This window comes from Episyrphus balteatus, chromosome 1 (genome assembly GCF_945859705.1).
Source record: "Episyrphus balteatus chromosome 1, idEpiBalt1.1, whole genome shotgun sequence".
NCBI classification, from domain to species: Eukaryota; Metazoa; Arthropoda; class Insecta; order Diptera; family Syrphidae; genus Episyrphus; species Episyrphus balteatus.
The window spans coordinates 108818189-108839116 of NC_079134.1; the positions used below are offsets into that span (position 1 = coordinate 108818189).

Below are 20928 nucleotides of genomic sequence, written 5' to 3' on the forward strand. Positions count from 1 at the left end.
AAGAGGTAACGTTTCGATGTTTAAAAGTCAAGCCTACTGAGGAAAACCGAGCAAAGTTTAAACAAGCAAGAAAGGCTAGCAACACTCATGTTCGACGGACCAAATTTCTGAATGACCAAAGATTACGACAAAAAATACTACAATGTCCCACAGGTAGTAAACATTTTTGGTCATTTGTAAAGAATATTAAAAACTCTACTACATCTTCCGTTCCAACACTCGTTAAAAATGGCAAGAGTCCTTAAAGATCTTGACATACACAAATCCACTGGCCCGGATAGTATTCCTCCCATCGTTCTGCAGAGGTGTTCTTCCGCGCGCAAAACCACTGCGTAAGCTTTTTTATCTGTCCTACTCTACTGGTCTCGTTCCGAGTGGATGGAAAACAGCATTTGTCCAGCCTGTCCCTAAAAAAGGCGAATCTTCCTCACCCTCCAATTATCGTCCAATTGTTCTCTCGTCCGTTCTTTCCAAGGTCATGGAAATGCTGATTAATTTTCAGTTAAAGAAATATCTTGATGAACGGAAGCTTCTTAATGACCGGCAGTATGGCTTTTTTAGCAATAGGTCCACTGGTGACTTGATGGTTTATCTCACCGAACAGTGGAACAAATCTTTACATCGTTTTGGAGAAATTAAGATTATTGCACTTGATATTTCAAAAGCATTTGATAGAGTTTGGTATCAAGCTCTCTTATCGAAAATGCTTGCATTCGGTATTGATGAATCCCTTCTTCGTTGGATTAGAAATTAAATTACCTTTCGAATCGTTCAATTCAAGTTGTATTGGATGGATTGAAGTCTGAAACCCATAAAATAAACACTGGTGTGCCCCAGGGCTCCGTTTTGTCTCCGACTCTCCTCCTCATTTTTATTAATGATCTGCTTTCTGAAACTTCTAATCCACAAAATTGTTTCGCTGATGATAGTACCCTCAGCTTTTCATATTCGTTTGAGGATTCACACCCATGTCCTTCGGATGTGGATGTTTAACGACAAAATATGATAAGCTCATTAAATTCTGATCTCGAATGCATTGTCCAATGGGGAATAAAAAAGCGCGTAGAATTTAATGCTTCTAAAACACAATGCTGTTTACTATCGTTAAAACGAAACCTTCCCCCTTTGCCTCTATCCATGAGTGGTACTTGCATCGAGGAAACTGATCACCTTTTGATTCTAGGTATGTCCATTACAAACCACCTTTTGTGGAATGAGCACATATTCGATATAGCCAAAAACTCTGCAAAATGCTTAGGTTTTCTCCAAATATATAAGAAATTCTTCACCCCTTCTGATCTAGCTACAATTTATAAAGCATATATTCGTCCAAGGCTCGAGTACAATTCCCATATCTGGGCAGGAGCTCCTAAGACTCACTTGAGCTATAACTTTTTAGGTTTTCACGGTTTCTTACAGACATAATTTAAATATTTTCGGATTAGCCGCGTTTTTTAACAAAGAGAGTACTTTTTTGTACTCGCCCCGAACGTTTCGCATCAAGTTTCATTGAGCGTGGTCACCGGGAAACTGCCGTAAAATATTATATTTGGTTAGAACGGCTCCGCAAGTTGTATTTGTGCGTAGGCTGTTCTAACTCTGGTTGTTGTTGTTGGGAGCAAACAATGCTCACTACATCACAGGGTGTTTCTACTTCAACTTGGGATGACCGTGAGGTGTTAATGACGGTATCCCATGACCGCGCATGCTTGAAACTGTCGTCACGATTGAAGTTTTTGTGGCGTTTTATCTCAATCGCCTCTCGTACCAGCCGGCCGTGGGATGTAGTGCGATTCTTGAGCTAACACCTTCGCTTGGTCGAAGTGTATCCAGTGGTGTTCGTCTGGATTGTCCAATAAGTGCTTGCAAATTGCCGATTTTTCCCGTTGGCTTTTGCTAACTGCACTTATGTGCTCTTTTAAGCGGGTGGCAATGCTTCTCTGTGTCGTAACACGACCCACAGGTACAAGGAACAGCATGTACGCCCGGTGTTTGAAAAGGAAATTGGTCCTTTGGTGACTGGAGATAGTTTTTTATCTTTTTTGGTGGCATAAATATGGATTTTACTCCATATCTTTTTAATACTTTGCCAACCTGTATGGTAAGAAAGCTTTTTTGTCAATTTCGGACGTACCGTCAAGTATAGGGATTCCTTCTTTAGTCGTACTACGAGAATGTGGAATGCATTACCCGCCTCAGTTTTTCCCTCCCATTTTAATGTTCAGAAACCAAAACCAATGTGCATCGGCATCTCCTTTTAAATCCTTCCCTCTTTCCCTAAAGCTCGTACTGACTCGTAAAGACACAAAAACAACAAATGTTTTACAGTTACCTATTGTATTGAGAAGCTAAACTCATAATTTCAAATCAAAGGGCTAAACTTTTTTTTTTTAATTTTGTCCAGTTAGATCGGCGATTTACCACACTGTGCGACGCCGACGATTACCCACTGAGGAAGTTGGGCTCACGACTATCGAAATGACACGACAAGAAGTGTCCGATTACACTGGTCAACAAGGTTTTTGTTACAGACACCAAGATATACTTTTCTATAGGTTTGAATCCGAAGTCAGAACAATTCTACCACATCACGTTTTTGAGATAATCCCGTTGAAAAATCGAAAATGCCGCTTTTTTACCAGTTTTCGAGATTATTTCTTAGCTTTTGGTTATTTATTTTAAATAAATTTGTAACAGTTTCTAATAGAACTAAATCTTGTCTTTCTAAATCCGTTTAAATCTTTTAAAAATCTCTTATCTTCTTTGAGAAATCTGAAATTGAAATCAACGTGTTTGGTATATCTCATATTTATTTGCTTTTAATAGTAAATCTCGAAATGTTCTTTGCCAATCGCTTTCAAATTTTGACACAACGATTCATTTACATTCCAGTAAGTTCTTATCTTGTTTTTAACAAGACAAAAAATTATATTTTTCTCACTAGTAATAATTTAGTATAAGTATCTGACACGGTCACGCTTTGATGTATCCCACTGCGATTCACCAACTTCGCAAATATAAAAATTTGCAAGATTCTAAATGGAACGTTGTGTCAAAATTTGAAAGCGATTGGCAAAGAACTTTTCGAGATTCGCTATTAAAAGTAAATAAACATTAGATATACCAAACACGTTGATTTCAATTTCAGATTTCTCAAAGAAGATAAGAGATTTTTAAAAGATTTAAACGGATTTAGAAAGACAACATTTAGTTCTATTAGAAACCGTTACAAATTTATTTAAAACAAATAACCAAAAGCTAAGAAATAATCTCGAAAACTGGTAAAAAGCGGAATTTTCGATTTTTTAACGGGATTATCTCAAAAACGTATTGTGATAGAATTTTTTTGACTTCGGATTTGAGCTCAGCACACCAAAATCCTATAGAAAAGTATACTTTGGTTTCTGTAACAAAAAAAAGTTTAATTTTGTTGACCAGTGTTATTACATTCAAAGAAAACGGTTGTCTTATTAACCCTCTACTGCATGAATTAATATTAGCGGACGAAAAAAATTAAAAATGCTTTACATGGGTTCTTTGGGTTGTTTCAAAACGGGTTTACATTAAAAAAATTTGTTTAAATTAATTTGTTTAAAAAATTTGTTTATAAGCCAAATTTGGCTTCGTATGCATTAAGGGGTAAGAAATTTTACTAATTTTATCTATTCAGATTATGTAAAGAATAAAATTAAAAATACCAAAAGATAAATATTTATCATTTAAAACCAAAATAAAGTAAAATAAATACATTTGAATTAATTCAAATTTGGCTCATTTTAAGCCATGGAACCGAGAAAAGCAATTTGTTTTTTCCGTTATATATATTTTTTCTGGTTCACATTCTTTCCACTGTCAAAGTAAGTCTTGCTCCAACATTTTCACCCACTCCCAGATCTTAAAAAACTAAAAAGTAATAAAATGATTGAAAAATATTATAGGTGAGCCTCCCTCCCCCTAAATTTTTTGTGGTTACGCCCCTGGAAATAGGGTTAACATAAAAAAAATGTCTCTAAAAGCGAAGGGGCTCCATTTCTGAAGTAAAACTTAGCTTCCAAGCAAAATAAAAATGTAAAGGAAAAAAATTTTCCAACAAAAAAATTTAACAAATTGTGTAGATTTAAAACCCCTTAATGCATACGAAGCCAAATATGGCTTCCGTACTTTTTGCCCTCCCAAGACCAGGCCAATAATTTTTTTTCAATAAAAATTGGTTCATAGCATACATAATAAGACAATCGATCAAAAATAAATTTTTAATTCCACTTTTCTTTCCAAACAAACGCAATTAACACTTAAAGTATGAATATATTCTACACTTTCGATTTCAATGCACACGACTGATCGACTCACCTGTGATCATAAAATACACCTTTATTTTGTGTCGGACACACGAAAAAACTATCTCTATGGGTTCTCAGAAACACAGAGAAGAGGATTGTATTGAATATTTACCATTTTTTTGTGACAGAGAAGAGAAAAGTGCATACAAATAGACAAAACCATATTTGGCTTCGTATGCAGTAGAGGGTTAAAACGTCGTAAAAGCATCTTAACACTTGATTGTATACTTACTTTTGTGACCGTGTTAATATGTTAACTACGGTCTACTCTACTCATGAGTAGTTTGCCACCACAAGAATTTTAAATAAATCAAGCTGGTGAAGTTTCACTCCAATATTTCATTTATGAATTTTCAGTGCGAACGTTAGTTAATTGTTTTTATTTCAGATAAAAAAAATATATTTTTTTTGGGGTTGGATTCGATGTTCCGCTTTTTTATTCTTTTATTTTAATATCCCGCTTTTAAAGTCCAGTATTTTATAATTTTGCTTTTTAAAATCCCACTTTTTTATAATCCCACTTTTTGTAATCCCGTTTTTAATTATCCCGGTTTTGCAAATAAAATCGCGCGATTTTTTAAAATAAACAGCTAGTTTTGATTGCAAAATCGGAATAATAATAACCTATTAATAAATTAGAGATTTTTCTAAATGCATTAAATGCATTATTAATGCTAAACTTTAATAAATATACATAAAAAAAATATAAAGCATTCTTTTAAAACAAATCAAAAAATTAAATTAAATTATTAACAAAGTATTACTGGTTTTATTATGTATTTAGTTCAACTGTACGGCGCAAAAAAAAAGTTTAAGCCTTAACTACATGGGCCTTAAAAAAAGTACAAAATTGAACATTTTCAAACTCATTTTGTGGTGGTTAAAATTAATTAAAAATTTAAGAAGAATGAAGCAGAAAGCTTTGTTTTTGATTCAAAATATGTATATATTTTTTACGATTCAATTGCGTTAGCAAGATAAAAAATATTTTTACTTTTGTACTTTTGCAACAAGTGGCCTATATAGATAAGGGTTTACTCATTTTTTGTCTATTTCTCATGTTTTTTTAATTAGTTCAATGTATAAATGAATTTTGCTAAAAAAAACGGGATTATCGGGACTTGACGGGATTTTAAAAAGCGGAATTACAAGTGATCGGGATTTTAGAAGACGGGATTCAAAACAATCGGTACTTTAGAGGACAGGATTTTAAAACTTTTTTTCGGGGTTAAAAAAAAAAACGGGATTTTAAAAAGCGGGATTCCGATGCGCTCCCATTTTATTGTTACAGGACTTTAAGCAGGAAGAAGTTCGAAATCATCACTGACATGTACAATTGGAACATGGTCCTCTTGTATATATGGTTTTGATGTACTATCACATAAATCATTATCTTTCAAAACTTCGTCCCAGCCCATTCGTTGCAATGCATGTAGACTTTCAGCTTCGTTGTGATGCCTCAAAACCATCGCTTCCTGAAATAAGGCGTAGACACATTAATGCAATAATAGATAAAAATAATATTTTAAAATAAAAGGATTAATCGTTCTTGGGTTTCTTTTGACTGACTTCCAAAAAGGAGGGCTGGGTGAAAATAATTTGATAATTCATTTGACTAAAATAATTTTTTTAATATGACTAAAAAATTTAAATAATTTAAAAAAACTAAAAAAATATAGTTTATAATAAAACTTATATTTAGCGTTTCTAATCAAGAGCTTTCTTAATTGAGAACCTTAAGAGATGAGGTGTTAAAGCTTCTATTATTCCTGCCTTGAAGATTTAATCGTAGGAGGCACTGTATTTCAAATAATTCCCCTCGAAATTGTCACTTCGTACTATTTTTTTTGGCAATGGTGCTTATTCTTTCGGAATGCAAAGCGTCAGTTATCCCTTTTTCTTTCGCGATCAGAACCCATTTTGAATGAAAATCACTAAAAAATAACTTCATGATGCTTAAACTCCCAAATTAGGCAAATCAACGCAATAGATCACGCTCAACTAACTAATTTGGTGAGTCTAATAATGTGAAGCGCACTGTATGTATTTTTTTAATAAGTAGAAGTAATGAACATTGAAAAAGAAATGCAATGTAATGATTGCATATCAAGAGAAATCATATTTTTTAATGTATTTCACTTTATTTAATAGAGAGTTCATGAGAATAATATTCCGAGAACAACTGGAGTTGGAAGTATGTATATTGTAATGATTTATAATTGTTTTTAACATCATTAATTCTTTTGTTTTGCAGCTTAAACAATATATTTAGCCCCGTCATAATTTATCCCAACTCACACAGCTAAAGAGCAGACTAAATTTTTGACAGTTTATCTTTTCACCTCAATCGTGTCAAAAATTGATCCTCGGCTAAATACTTAACTCAATTCACATACGGCCTAAGAAGACGCTTACCTTAATTTTTTCCCATTTGTCATCAACATCTTGCAACCAACTGATAAACAGTCGACCATTGTAACGAGATCGTGCATTTCTGTCTTTTTCTTCTTGTTCTGGTGTAATCAAATTGTAAACTTCTTCATCCTTCAAGAAGGTACATACTGAAAAGGGAACTGATTGACAGGCTAGACTTCTCGCAGCTTTTCCGTGAACTCTTAATATTTCTTGCTCGACTGTTAAACCTAATTTTTCTTTTTCGACAATATGTTTCAGTTTAAGTTTTTGACGTTCTTTTTCCTGGGAATTGAACAAGTCAATCATCTGTGGAGGCAAGTCTGGAGGGGTTGTATGACAAGATTCTGGAGTATGAGTATTTGCAAGTAGATAAGAACGCCTATTCAATAAATACTCTGAAAACCCTTGGGGAGGACGAGGTTGAACAGGAAACAAAGTTCTGTGTTTTTTCTCTATTTGATTGCGAATGTTCAGATACATATGGTAGCAATTCGTAAAGGGATGGTCATGGGGATGAATATCATAAGTATTATTCTGTTCGGATCCAACGCCTGTTGAATGGGCCTTCACAAAACTCTCTTCATGCTTTGTTCGTATTTTTCGTTTACGAGGATGTAATTCAACTGAGTTCGATTGCATGTCCTTCAACGATGGCGATGAAATGTTAGATAGATTGGGCATGATTACATTCTCTGTTTCTAGTGTTTGATTTTGCACTTGGAGGGCAAGTGTGTTGTTATTGGTTAGATTAAGATTTTTATCACTCATATCGTTTAGGGTAGCAGGAGAAGGAGAATTACTTTGTAGTTGGGGAGACGAGTTATTGGAGCTTCTGTCAATATTGTGACCACCTGAACGATGGGAGCTTCGTAAAATTCTTTGTTGACCTTTTTCTTCATTGCTTAGTTTGACATTTTTTTCTTCTTGTAAAATATTAATAGTTGCGGAGTTGTTTTTTTGTACTAACTCTGTTGGACTGTTGCATCGAGATGGGTTTGTTTCTTTTTCTGCTGAAAGAGAGTCGTTGCTATTTGAAGAGGAAACAACATATGGGTGTGCAATCTGATTTCTAACAGAGTTCACTTTTCCATTTCGTGATCCACTCTCAGGATCGTTTGTGCAGTTTTGTTGTGGAATGACAATTTTTAATGGTGGCACTTTTGGGCCGTTGCCTGAAATACATTCATTAACTTTTGTATCCTCTGATTCCAAATCACCATCGTGAATTTTTAAAGGAGTTGGCTTTGGGCTTACACAAGGACTTTTTCGTTCAGAAGACATTTTCAGGACTACAGAGCTCGGTTTAGATAAAGCTACAGCTTGCTTGGTCGTTTTATCGTTCCTTGTTGGTATCTTTGTATTGACAATGGGTTTTGAGGTCTCTTTAAAATTGTCAGAATCCTTTCGTTTTTTTCTTTTTATTTCATCTGTATCTAAGGATTCCTCCATTTCTATATCAGAATGCGAACGTTTTATTGCTGTATTTGAATTAAAACTTGTCAATTTAAAACTGTTTGTTGTGTCATCTTCATTGTAAAATTCATCTTTTTGAATGAGCTTATCAACTTTGTGTCTTGATTGGTTCTTCCCATCATCGATGTTCATGAAATCCTTACAGTTTTTTTTCAAATTTACTACGTTATTTTCTTCGTTACTTTCACCAGTATCAACATTTGATCCATCATCGCCCTCGCTACTTCTTCTTAAATCTGACAATACTACTTTTTTTAAAGTTTGAGCAGATTTGTTATGGCTTGCATCTGAAAACCAATAGATAACATGAGTACATAGTTAGTTAGCTTAGTTACAAAATTTAAATTCTTTAAAAGAAAGATTTTAAAATCTAGATAAATTTAAAATAGTGAAATTTAAAAATGGTTTTATTAAACCAACACAAAATTGGCGACATAAAATGTACATTGGTCGAAGGGTGTTGATTAAATTTCGAAAAGCAAAAGTTGAAAATTAAGTATGTCGATTTAAAAAAACGCGGCGAATCGCTTAGAAAGCGATGACTTTTATATATACTTCCACTTTTAGTCCAGTGCATTTGTGAAAATGAATTAGCAGTGTGTATCACACTTATGTCGTTTTCTTTCACTCCAATGAGAGTACCCTTTTAGTACTTATTTTTGCACTTTTGAAGGTTTTGTGTTCTTTGACGCCACAAAAGTGTAAAAAAAAAATTACTCCGGAGTAATTTTAGTACTACGGAGTACCCCGGATTTACTCCACATTTTTAGTCAGATTTACACCGATTTGCACAGGGACTTGCACACACACTTCGACGGTTAAACTGCAAAACCTCGTAAGTCTAAAAATTCGAAAAAAATATTATTAATGCAAACAATTCAGAAAATTCAGAGCTATCTTTTGGTATATTCAGCTTAACAATGTTGTTCTGAACATTTTTCAGAAATGACAAAATTCAAACACTCGTATTGATAGATCCCATACAAAAACAAGAAACACAACATTTTGTTTTTTGATTTCTGAAAAACTTGAAAAAACGACTTACGAGGTTTTGCAGTTTAACCGTCGTTATGTCGTTTTCCAAAATTATGGGAGTGAATCACTCCTTTTTCGTGCAATTTTGGAATTTGTTCACGAAGAATTTGACAAGTGGAGTGATTTGACGTTTGCTTTGCATGTGTTTGTAATACGAAATAATGAATAAAATAATAACACAATCTTTTAAATTCACTTTTAGTGATTTTTTACAATACTTTATTGAATTTTTTTTGTAAATAAATATAATTTCCTTCACAAAAAAAGTTAAAACAACCACCCAACAATTTGACAAGCAGTCCAAGAAGTCAAATGTAGAAGTATTGGTAATCACTCCGTCACTCCTTCAAAATTTTAGGAGTGAAGAATTCACTCCAAAAATTCACTCCTTTTTCAATTTTGGAATTTGAAATCACTCCTTTTGGAGTGATTATATAGCTAGGAGTGTCACTCCTTGAATTTTGGAAAACGACATAAAATTTTGTTTGAAAATTGAAAAATGCGAAAAGTTTTTCTTTCAAACTTATTTGTTATTAACAAAAACAACCATTATGAATATATTTTCTACTGTATTATATTCCGCCAGATATATTTCTTCCATTTTTTCGTTAATTCTTCACTTTTCCCAAAATGAAATTGAAAACCGAATAAAAAAATTTTCCGCCAGTGTTCTTCATCAATAAAAAAAAAAAATCCTGTGCCATATACAAAAAAATCCCATTTTTTTCTGCATTGATGGGATATTTTTATTTTACAATTATAAAATCAAACTAAGGGTGTGTGTTAATTGCGTGTATAGTAACGTTTTTAATTTATTACAAAGTTTTCGTTGCACATAGACCTCACTGGAGTTGTTGTTTTTGTATATTTTGGGTTTTTTTGGGAATTAAAATGCATAAATATAAGAAGACGTAGACGCACAAGATGCACATAAGAGCAAAGGAGAAATCGATCTTTCTCTCTCTCTTGTTCTTATGTGCATCTCGTGCGTCTACGTCTTCCTGTAGAAGTCGTCATACGATAACAAGAACAAAATAAAACCAAATAAAATAACTGTCAAATTTGCGTCTTCAAAAAAATAATACGTGTGGAAGCGCGTGATACACCGAAACGAAAATCAAAAGGAAATTTGAAGATGATTTCTGCGCCTTTCGTCTTCGTGTAGAAGCAGACTTATCAACGAACGCTTATTATGCTTCATATTTTATTAATATTAATATTTTTTCAATTCATAAAATGTTTTCCTTAGGCCTGTTATCACTATTTTTTTCAAGGAAATTATCCATTTTTGCCTTGTCACACACACAATTACAAAAAAAAAATTACTCTCATTATGTTCTTTCACACTAGAAAAAGGAGTAAAAATTTAGAGTACTCCTTAATAGAGTGAAAGAAAACGACATTAAATTTTGTTTTCTACACACCCAACACACCCATCTGAATTTTCAGATAAAAATTTCTACCTGAAAATCGTAACTAAATGTAAAAAAAAGTAACTAAATGCCACCTAACTTTTTATGACATCTGACCAATCAGAGCCTCTGAAAATTCAGATCTTAAGTTCAGGTGTCCTGCGTTGAACGCGGGGAATGACAAATTTGTCAATTTTGTGAAAACTCAAAACCGACAAATTTGTCATAGTCTGACAGTGACAAAAATGTGAAGACAAATTTGTCGTTGTATTTAATATGAATTGGAAACTTATCAGACAAGTGCGATAAATTTGTTCGATCGTCCCCTGTCAAAGTTTATGAAATAGGGCCAAGATCTTTGGGAGGGTGTTCCACTGATTTAGGGCGATTTTGTTCACTATTGATCAACTTGAAGCAAACTCTCAAGTTGACAAATTTGAGAGTTGACTTTAACTCGGGAGTTTAAACAAAAGTTGAGAATCTATTTTGTTCACTTATTTTTTCTTAACTCTCGAGTTTAAAAAACAAAAGTTGGCCAACTTTCAGTTTTGAAAATATCCTTGGGATATTTGTGACAGTAAACACAAAAACTGTCAGTTTATAATCATCTTTTGAATGTTTTACGTCAGTTAGAATTTAATAAAGGTTTGAGTTGTATTTGGTGTTCAAAATGTCGAATTCTTTTTATTATTAACAACGAATCGATTTTTGTCCGATTGTATGTGTGTCGTTTTTCAAGAATTACACATCCAAATCAAACCAATTTTGGCGTACGAATTCATTAGATAAAATTATATTTTTTGTGTGGCTGTTAATAATATACCTATATGCGGAATAATTGAAGTGTATGGAATTGGATTCTTTATTCGTTAACACAATATATGCCAAACGAAATTTTGACAGAAAAATTTAAAAAAAAATTATTTTGAAGCAAACTCTCAAGTTTGGTTGCCTAACTTCTACTTTTTCGGGAAGTTGAGAAAACTGGATGTTGATAAACTCTCGAGTTTAAAATCGAAAGTTAAAAACGTCAACTTTCAGTGAACAAAAGCAAATTGGGAAGTTGAAGATAAAAATCCTCAAGTTACACTAATACTAATACTAATACTAATACTAATACTAATACTAATACTAATACTAATACTAATACTAATACTAATACTAATACTAATACTAATACTAATACTAATACTAATACTAATACTAATACTAATACTAATACTAATACTAATACTAATACTAATACTAATACTAATACTAATACTAATACTAATACTAATACTAATACTAATACTAATACTAATACTAATACTAATACTAATACTAATACTAATACTAATACTAATACTAATACTAATACTAATACTAATACTAATACTAATACTAATACTAATACTAATACTAATACTAATACTAATACTAATACTAATACTAATACTAATACTAATACTAATACTAATACTAATACTAATACTAATACTAATACTAATACTAATACTAATACTAATACTAATACTAATACTAATACTAATACTAATACTAATACTAATACTAATACTAATACTAATACTAATACTAATACTAATACTAATACTAATACTAATACTAATACTAATACTAATACTAATACTAATACTAATACTAATACTAATACTAATACTAATACTAATACTAATACTAATACTAATACTAATACTAATACTAATACTAATACTAATACTAATACTAATACTAATACTAATACTAATACTAATACTAATACGAATATACTAATACTGATATTTAATACTAATATTTTAATTGTTGTTATCATTTTTTTATTTTTTGTTAATATTAAAAACTGCAGTAGAAGTTACCATTGAGCATGTCATAAAGCATAAATAAAAGTGGTTTACTTATAAAGTCTTTTTAATTTTAGATAGAGACCTTCTAACCAAACGGTGTCGAAAGCTTTTTGCAAATCAACCAGACAGGCACCCGTGCATTAAGTTTTAGATTTTTTCTATTGAATATCAGAGACAAGTTTAGACGCGGCATGAATAGTGTCATGTCCTGCCTTAAACTCGAATTGATTATCCGGTATGATATTATTGTCCTCAGCCCACTGAGACAGAGCCCTATTGATAAATTTTTCAAATACTTTGCTGATACTTGGAATGAGACTTATCGAACGGAGATTTGCCGGATTGGAGTTATCCTTTCCCTTTTTCGGTAGAGGATGTTCTAAATACCAAAATGTCTCGACCATCATGTAAAAAGTTATTGGACTCTTTATGAATTGTCATTTACTCAAAGAGCAAGAGTCAGAATATTACCAAGTAATCCTTGAAAAAAAGTGGTAGTTGCAGTTTGTGATAAAAGGATCAAATTAATAGGATTTCTAGTAAAAAATGTAATCCTTATTTTAAGATATTGGGCCACTTAATATTTCACCTATGAGGATATTTATAACGATAAACAGAAAGCAATTTAAATGAAGTTTTGTGAAATTTGTGATTATTAGATGACTTATGTACATCCTCATTGGTCATATATTAATTGGCCCAATATCTTAAAATGAGGGTTACCTATTGTACGAACAATCCTATTAATTTGATCCTTGTATCACAAACTGCACAATTATTTTTCATACTTTTACTTTTGCACCTCACTCCCTCAAAATATTAGTTTGTATGAAAATTTAATAGAAAATAAAAGCAAGCAATTTAAGTTTTGCACGAAAATTCAATATTCCATGGTAAATATAATTCATTTTTTAATTATTTTGATTCTCATACGATGTATAAAATATATAGGTATGCGGTTCAAAAAAATGCAAAAATTTTCCATTTGGTGCAATGGTACCATTTCAAATGTGTTTTTTCATCACTAAAAAAAAACACCCTTTAACATGAAATATTTTGATGGACATATTTTATTATTTTTGTCTATGGTATAGTAAACTTGCGTACAAAATTTCATCAGCCTACCACTTTTTTTCAAGGAGTACTTGGTAATATTTTGGCTCTTCTTCTTTAAGTATATGACTATTTATAAAGAGTGCAATAACTTTTAACATGACGGTCCAGGTATATTGGTACTGGTTTTATTCGATCAGGCGTTAAAAATTACCTCGAAATCATATATTGTAATAATAAAAAGGTTTCATTGTATTTACCCTTCTGGATGGAATACAAGGTGGCCCAATTTCTCAAAATAGCTCTTATATTGATTACTACCAATGATATAAATTTCATGCTTTTATCATAAAGTGCACGATTTAGATGCTAAGCCGCCTCACTATTATTCAGAGCGTTGTTGAACAGTGTGGCATAAATGTCAATAGCTTCCTGCGGTAGATGTCTTAGTACAATTTTGGATATATCATCGACTCCTGCTGACTTTTTTTTCTTCATACCTTCGTAACTAACAGGGTATAATCGGCGATGATGGCGTTTGCCAAGTGTTCTTCATTAAACCCGGTAAAACCGCGATTCTCAAATCACCATTGCGTAATATCATTACGTAGATAGAAGTGATGAAGGAGGGACCTGTTTTCCAGGTCATGGTTCGGGTTAATGCTCGCATTTACCTTGTACACTTGCTGGAAGGCAGCTCCCACCGCCTCCACTTTCTCTTGCGGGTCTTCGAATATAAAAAGGTGGTTGTCCAATATGGCTTTCCTTGGATTTATGCCTGCTGTCAGAAGAACGTCTCTGTTTTCCATAGTTCTCTGGAGCTTAAGGCACGGAAGCTCGTTTTGATAATTCCGTCAACAAATATTATTAATCTGCGGAAACATACTCAGGTCGCTAGAATTAACAGCTCGAATTTGTTTTATTTACTTAGCGTGACCATGCACCGTAAGGCGGCTACAATCCGTTGTGGATTTGGGCCCCAACCAACAAGCTTCGCCAGCCAGCTCTATCTAATACTAATACTAATACTAATACTAATACTAATACTAATACTTATACTAATACTAATACTAATACTAATACTAATACTAATACTAATACTAATACTAATACTAATACTAATACTAATACTAATACTAATACTAATACTAATACTAATACTAATACTAATACTAATACTAATACTAATACTAATACTAATACTAATACTAATACTAATACTAATACTAATACTAATACTAATACTAATACTAATACTAATACTAATACTAATACTAATACTAATACTAATACTAATACTAATACTAATACTAATACTAATACTAATACTAATACTAATACTAATACTAATACTAATACTAATACTAATACTAATACTAATACTAATACTAATACTAATACTAATACTAATACTAATACTAATACTAATACTAATACTAATACTAATACTAATACTAATACTAATACTAATACTAATACTAATACTAATACTAATACTAATACTAATACTAATACTAATACTAATACTAATACTAATACTAATACTAATACTAATACTAATACTAATACTAATACTAATACTAATACTAATACTAATACTAATACTAATACTAATACTAATACTAATACTAATACTAATACTAATACTAATACTAATACTAATACTAATACTAATACTAATACTAATACTAATACTAATACTAATACTAATACTAATACTAATACTAATACTAATACTAATACTAATACTAATACTAATACTAATACTAATACTAATACTAATACTAATACTAATACTAATACTAATACTAATACTAATACTAATACTAATACTAATACTAATACTAATACTAATACTAATACTAATACTAATACTAATACTAATACTAATACTAATACTAATACTAATACTAATACTAATACTAATACTAATACTAATACTAATACTAATACTAATACTAATACTAATACTAATACTAATACTAATACTAATACTAATACTAATACTAATACTAATACTAATACTAATACTAATACTAATACTAATACTAATACTAATACTAATACTAATACTAATACTAATACTAATACTAATACTAATACTAATACTAATACTAATACTAATACTAATACTAATACTAATACTAATACTAATACTAATACTAATACTAATACTAATACTAATACTAATACTAATACTAATACTAATACTAATACTAATACTAATACTAATACTAATACTAATACTAATACTAATACTAATACTAATACTAATACTAATACTAATACTAATACTAATACTAATACTAATACTAATACTAATACTAATACTAATACTAATACTAATACTAATACTAATACTAATACTAATATACTAATACTGATATTTAATACTAATATTTTAATTGTTGTTATCATTTTTTTATTTTTTGTTAATATTAAAAACTGCAGTAGAAGTTACCATTGAGCATGTCATAAAGCATAAATAAAAGTGGTTTACTTATAAAGAGTCTTTTTAATTTTAGATAGAGACCTTCTAACCAAACGGTGTCGAAAGCTTTTTGCAAATCAACCAGACAGGCACCCGTGCATTAAGTTTTAGATTTTTTCTATTGAATATCAGAGACAAGTTTAGACGCGGCATGAATAGTGTCATGTCCTGCCTTAAACTCGAATTGATTATCCGGTATGATATTATTGTCCTCAGCCCACTGAGACAGAGCCCTATTGATAAACATTGATAAACGAACAATCCTATTAATTTGATCCTTGTATCACAAACTGCACAATTATTTTTCATACTTTTACTTTTGCACCTCACTCCCTCAAAATATTAGTTTGTATGAAAATTTAATAGAAAATAAAAGCAAGCAATTTAAGTTTTGCACGAAAATTCAATATTCCATGGTAAATATAATTCATTTTTTAATTATTTATTTTGATGGACATATTTTATTATTTTTGTCTATGGTATAGTAAACTTGCGTACAAAATTTCATCAGCCTACCACTTTTTTTCAAGGAGTACTTGGTAATATTTTGGCTCTTCTTCAAGTATATGACTATTTATAAAGAGTGCAATAACTTTTAACATGACGGTCCAGGTATATTGGTACTGGTTTTATTCGATCAGGCGTTAAAAATTACCTCGAAATCATATATTGTAATAATAAAAAGGTTTCATTGTATTTACCCTTCTGGATGGAATACAAGGTGGCCCAATTTCTCAAAATAGCTCTTATATTGATTACTACCAATGATATAAATTTCATGCTTTTATCATAAAGTGCACGATTTAGATGCTAAGCCGCCTCACTATTATTCAGAGCGTTGTTGAACAGTTTTGCATAAATGTCAATAGCTTCCTGCGGTAGATGTCTTAGTACAATTTTGGATATATCATCGACTCCTGCTGACTTTTTTTTCTTCATACCTTCGTAACTAACAGGGTATAATAATCGGCGATGATGGCGTTTGCCAAGTGTTCTTCATTAAACCCGGTAAAACCGCGATTCTCAAATCGCCATTGCGTAATATCATTACGTAGATAGAAGTGATGAAGGAGGGACCTGTGTTCCAGGTCATGGTTCGGGTTAATGCTCGCATTTACCTTGTACACTTGCTGGAAGGCAGCTCCCACCGCCTCCACTTTCTCTTGCGGGTCTTCGAATATAAAAAGGTCGTTGTTCAATATGGCTTTCCTTGGATTTATGCCTGCTGTCAGAAGAGCGTCTCTGTTTTCCATAGTTCTCTGGAGCTTAAGGCACGGAAGCTCGTTTTGATAATTCCGTCAAAAAATATTATTAATCTGCGGAAACATACTCAGGTCGCTAGAATTAACAGCTCGAATTTGTTTTATTTACTTAGCGTGACCATGCGCCGTAAGGCGGCTACAATCCGTTGTGGATTTGGGCCCCAACCAACAAGCTTCGCCAGCCAGCTCTATCTTTAGCTCGCTGCATAATTTGTTTACAGTGTTTTTTTTACAGTTTATTGAGTTTGAATAGAGCGACAAAAAAATCCATACCAGTCCATGCATTAAGTCGAGTAGGGCAGGGATGGCGAACCTTTTTAGAGCCCCGTGCCATTTTAATCAAATAATTTATTTCAAGTACCTTTGGCGTGCCATACAGTTTCGATCTAGTTTTTAGTGACTACTAGAAGCAAAAATAAATAATTTCAAAATATGCAGCATTTTATTTGTAAACGTAAAAATTCATTTATTTAAAATGCAAGCTGAACTGGATTAATTTGACAACATGTTTCTAAGAGGATCTTTAATGTTATTAATTTCGAAAAATAAGGACTCACACGCTCCCACTGTAGGAAAAAAAAATATTTTCAAGATAGCAAACGCCAACACTGGAAAAATTACCTCATAAAAAAGTCGGATTTCTTAAGAAAAAAAATTTTATCTCGGTTATTTATGAAATATTCCCAACAATGTTATACCATTTTGAAAAGAGAATTGAACACACCAACTTTTAAGGCAACTTGCCGAAATATCGTAGTGCATTTTTTTTACACGACTCATTGAATTAGAGTCATGTAAATTTTTTTAGTACTAAGTTGGGTAAAAAAGTAATTTTTTCTTTAAAACTGATGCAGCTGAGTTAAAATTTTTGAATGCATTTGATAGCAGGGTTATTCAAGGTTCCGTAACAAAAGAAAAAAATGAGAAAAATTAAGATTTGTAGTCACGGCACATGAAAAACCGTCACAGGGTGACCATTTTTTCGACTTTTTTTCAAATGCCCATAACTCCCAAAATATATGGCTGCGATTTTTTTTATTATTTTTCTGATAACTGTCACCACCTACCCTATCTACCGTTTTCGTTTCGACGTTAACTTTTGGGACACCCTGTATGTATCGGGAATTGATTTTCATGTTTCCTTTAATTTAGATGTGATTGCATTCTTCGTCGTTTTGAAAAAGTTTTGAGTCCATATCGAGCTAGATTGCAATTCGTTCAGCTGCATTTCAATGTCTTCAATTTTCACCAATCAACTTTTGACAAGCTAAATTTATCAAAGGATTTCATATCAGACGTGCGGTTAACTATGGTCGTTCCTTTTATACAAAATAGTTACAATTTGTAACTATTTGAGAGCTGAACATCGTTCCTAAACTCCTTTGAAGATACGAGCTATGAGTTGATCCCTCATGAGATCGTTTATGTTGACACACAATAATGGACATTTTGTTTACAAAACAAACGAAAATTCTTCGACTGCTGATCTAATTACCGATTTTTCAGGTAAATTCAATCCGTTGTTAAATTTTTTCAAGTTTCAAAATTACTTACAGTTTTCCAACATGACAAATTTGCAGCATTTTCATTTACCTATTTTTCTAGTAACGATTTTTTTGTATTGTTGTAATTAAGTGAGAAGAATAAGAAAAGAGTTTTATAGTGGAACAATCTCAAGAAAAATCTTCACTGGAAAAATCGTGTAATGTCGTTGGTGGCGTGCCGGAAATATTTCATCGCGTGCCACCAATGGCACCATCCCTGGAGTAGGGTATTTGCAGCAAACAATTGCTGAGCCAAGTGCATAAAATTTAGCTGCGTATGCTTGCGCACTACCGAGATTTTCTACTTTGAAAAAAACAAAAACGCTTGAGAAAACGCTTACTTTGGTACACAGAGAAAAATATGACCCCCTAAAAACTAACAGAATCGACGATTAAGAAGGTTTTTTTAAGGAAATTTCTTATTATTTTCATAGAGAAAATCTTCTTAAAATTTGAGTGATTTTGTTTTCAACAAAAATCGATTGTTATAACTACGATGTTTTTAAGGTGGAAGTATAAAAAGAACTGATTTATTTATTAAAATTTAAAATATAAACATTTGACAATATCAATTATATTTACATACAAAGTTAACCAAGTTAATATTAATAATAAACAAGTAATAACAAGTAACAAGGTATATCACTATCACAACTCCCATCCTAAGATGCTACATACAATATACAAAACAATATAATAATTATTATAATTTAGACGTTTTAACTTTCTTAAATTTTTATCAAAATCAGTGGTTTGTGAACCGCGGACAGACGCTTGTTCACCCTCCTCCATACTCCTTGAGGTAATTTCGGTTTCCGTGTTGGCCACAGGCGCTATACTTTGATCATTAATAACTGCCGCCTCGACATTATTCTGGTTATCATTAGGCGTTCCATGAATAATTTGATTTAAATGTCGTTTAATGGTTTTATTGTTGCGATTTAATATACATCGATAAGATTGCGGTCCAACACGTTCTTTGACTGATGCTTTTTGCCATTTTGCTTTGTTTGGATCGGAATAATCACGAACAAACACTTGTTCACCGTTTTCAAATGTTGTGTTTCTTGAACCCTTATAATTCTTGATATTCGATAACTGACTCTCTAAAATATTGCTTTTAACTAAGGGCGGTCTAAGCATACTGAAACGATTTTTTAACTCTTTATCCAAAAGTAATTTAGCTGGTGTTTCACCAGTAGTACAGTGCTTAGAACTCCTATAATCGAAAAGAAAAGTTTCTATAATCTTATCCAAATTTTTTTCTGAACCTTCCAAATTAGCTAAAATAGATTTTTTAAAAGTTCTTACAAAATTTTCTGCCTGACCGTTGGTGGCAGGATGACCCGGAGCTGTCAAAATGTGCTTTATGTTGTTTTTCACTAAAAATTGACTAAATTGGGGTGTCTAGATTTACGAAAAATAATAGAGCATCAGCTTGTATATTTATAATTTCAAATAGTATAAATTTAGCATATTCACGTTAACTGGAAACTTACCTTATTTAACCCCCCAAAAACCGTATAAAGCACAAAATTAGAGTTGTCAGACCTTTGAAATCGACATTGACACGCTGCAAAACTGCGTACTTATATTTTGGTTATACCTCTACTCCCAAAATTTTCTAGGCCTTCTAGCAAAAAACTAGCTTTTTTCTCACTTTTAACTAGTACATGGAGAGTTTCGGAGTTAGATTACTTCTACAATACGATGGTTACAATAACAATTGTGGGCTCATTTAATAGGTAATTATAAGTACTATAATTCATTCTTGAAGAATTATCCAAACAAATCAAAAGTTCGTCAGATATATGAACAAATGTCATTTTGTCCCAACCTTGCGATACAAACCCGCACTTTGACCAACTATAAAATTTTATTTAATCAACTCACGGAATTGTTTTGTATATCATTTTTTAGATAATTTTATTGTTAATAAGTCTTACCTTTGTCATTTTTTGTTAAAATGAATAACAATGGAGCTATTTAATAAAAACGATACCAATCTCTTTTCCAAGATGGCGGCTGTTCCCAACCTCCAATTTTCCCAACAAATTGA

The 20928-nt window shown here is 31.7% G+C and overlaps 1 protein-coding gene across 4 annotated transcripts in view; it reads right to left on the reverse strand.

Annotated features, from left to right (window-relative positions):
* Positions 1–5586: 5586 nt before the first annotated feature.
* The window catches only part of LOC129906392 (ankyrin repeat domain-containing protein 12), a 109295-nt gene continuing 93953 nt past the window's right edge, over positions 5587–20928 (reverse strand). For all 4 annotated transcript variants that reach the window (XM_055982140.1, XM_055982142.1, XM_055982143.1 and 1 more), the window contains exons 6-7: positions 6756–8515; positions 5587–5815 (exon numbers count right to left, since the gene is read on the reverse strand). In XM_055982140.1, coding sequence (XP_055838115.1) covers positions 5636–5815; positions 6756–8515 — 1940 coding nt within the window. In that variant the 3' untranslated portion in view covers positions 5587–5635. The remainder of the gene's footprint in view (positions 5816–6755; positions 8516–20928) is intronic.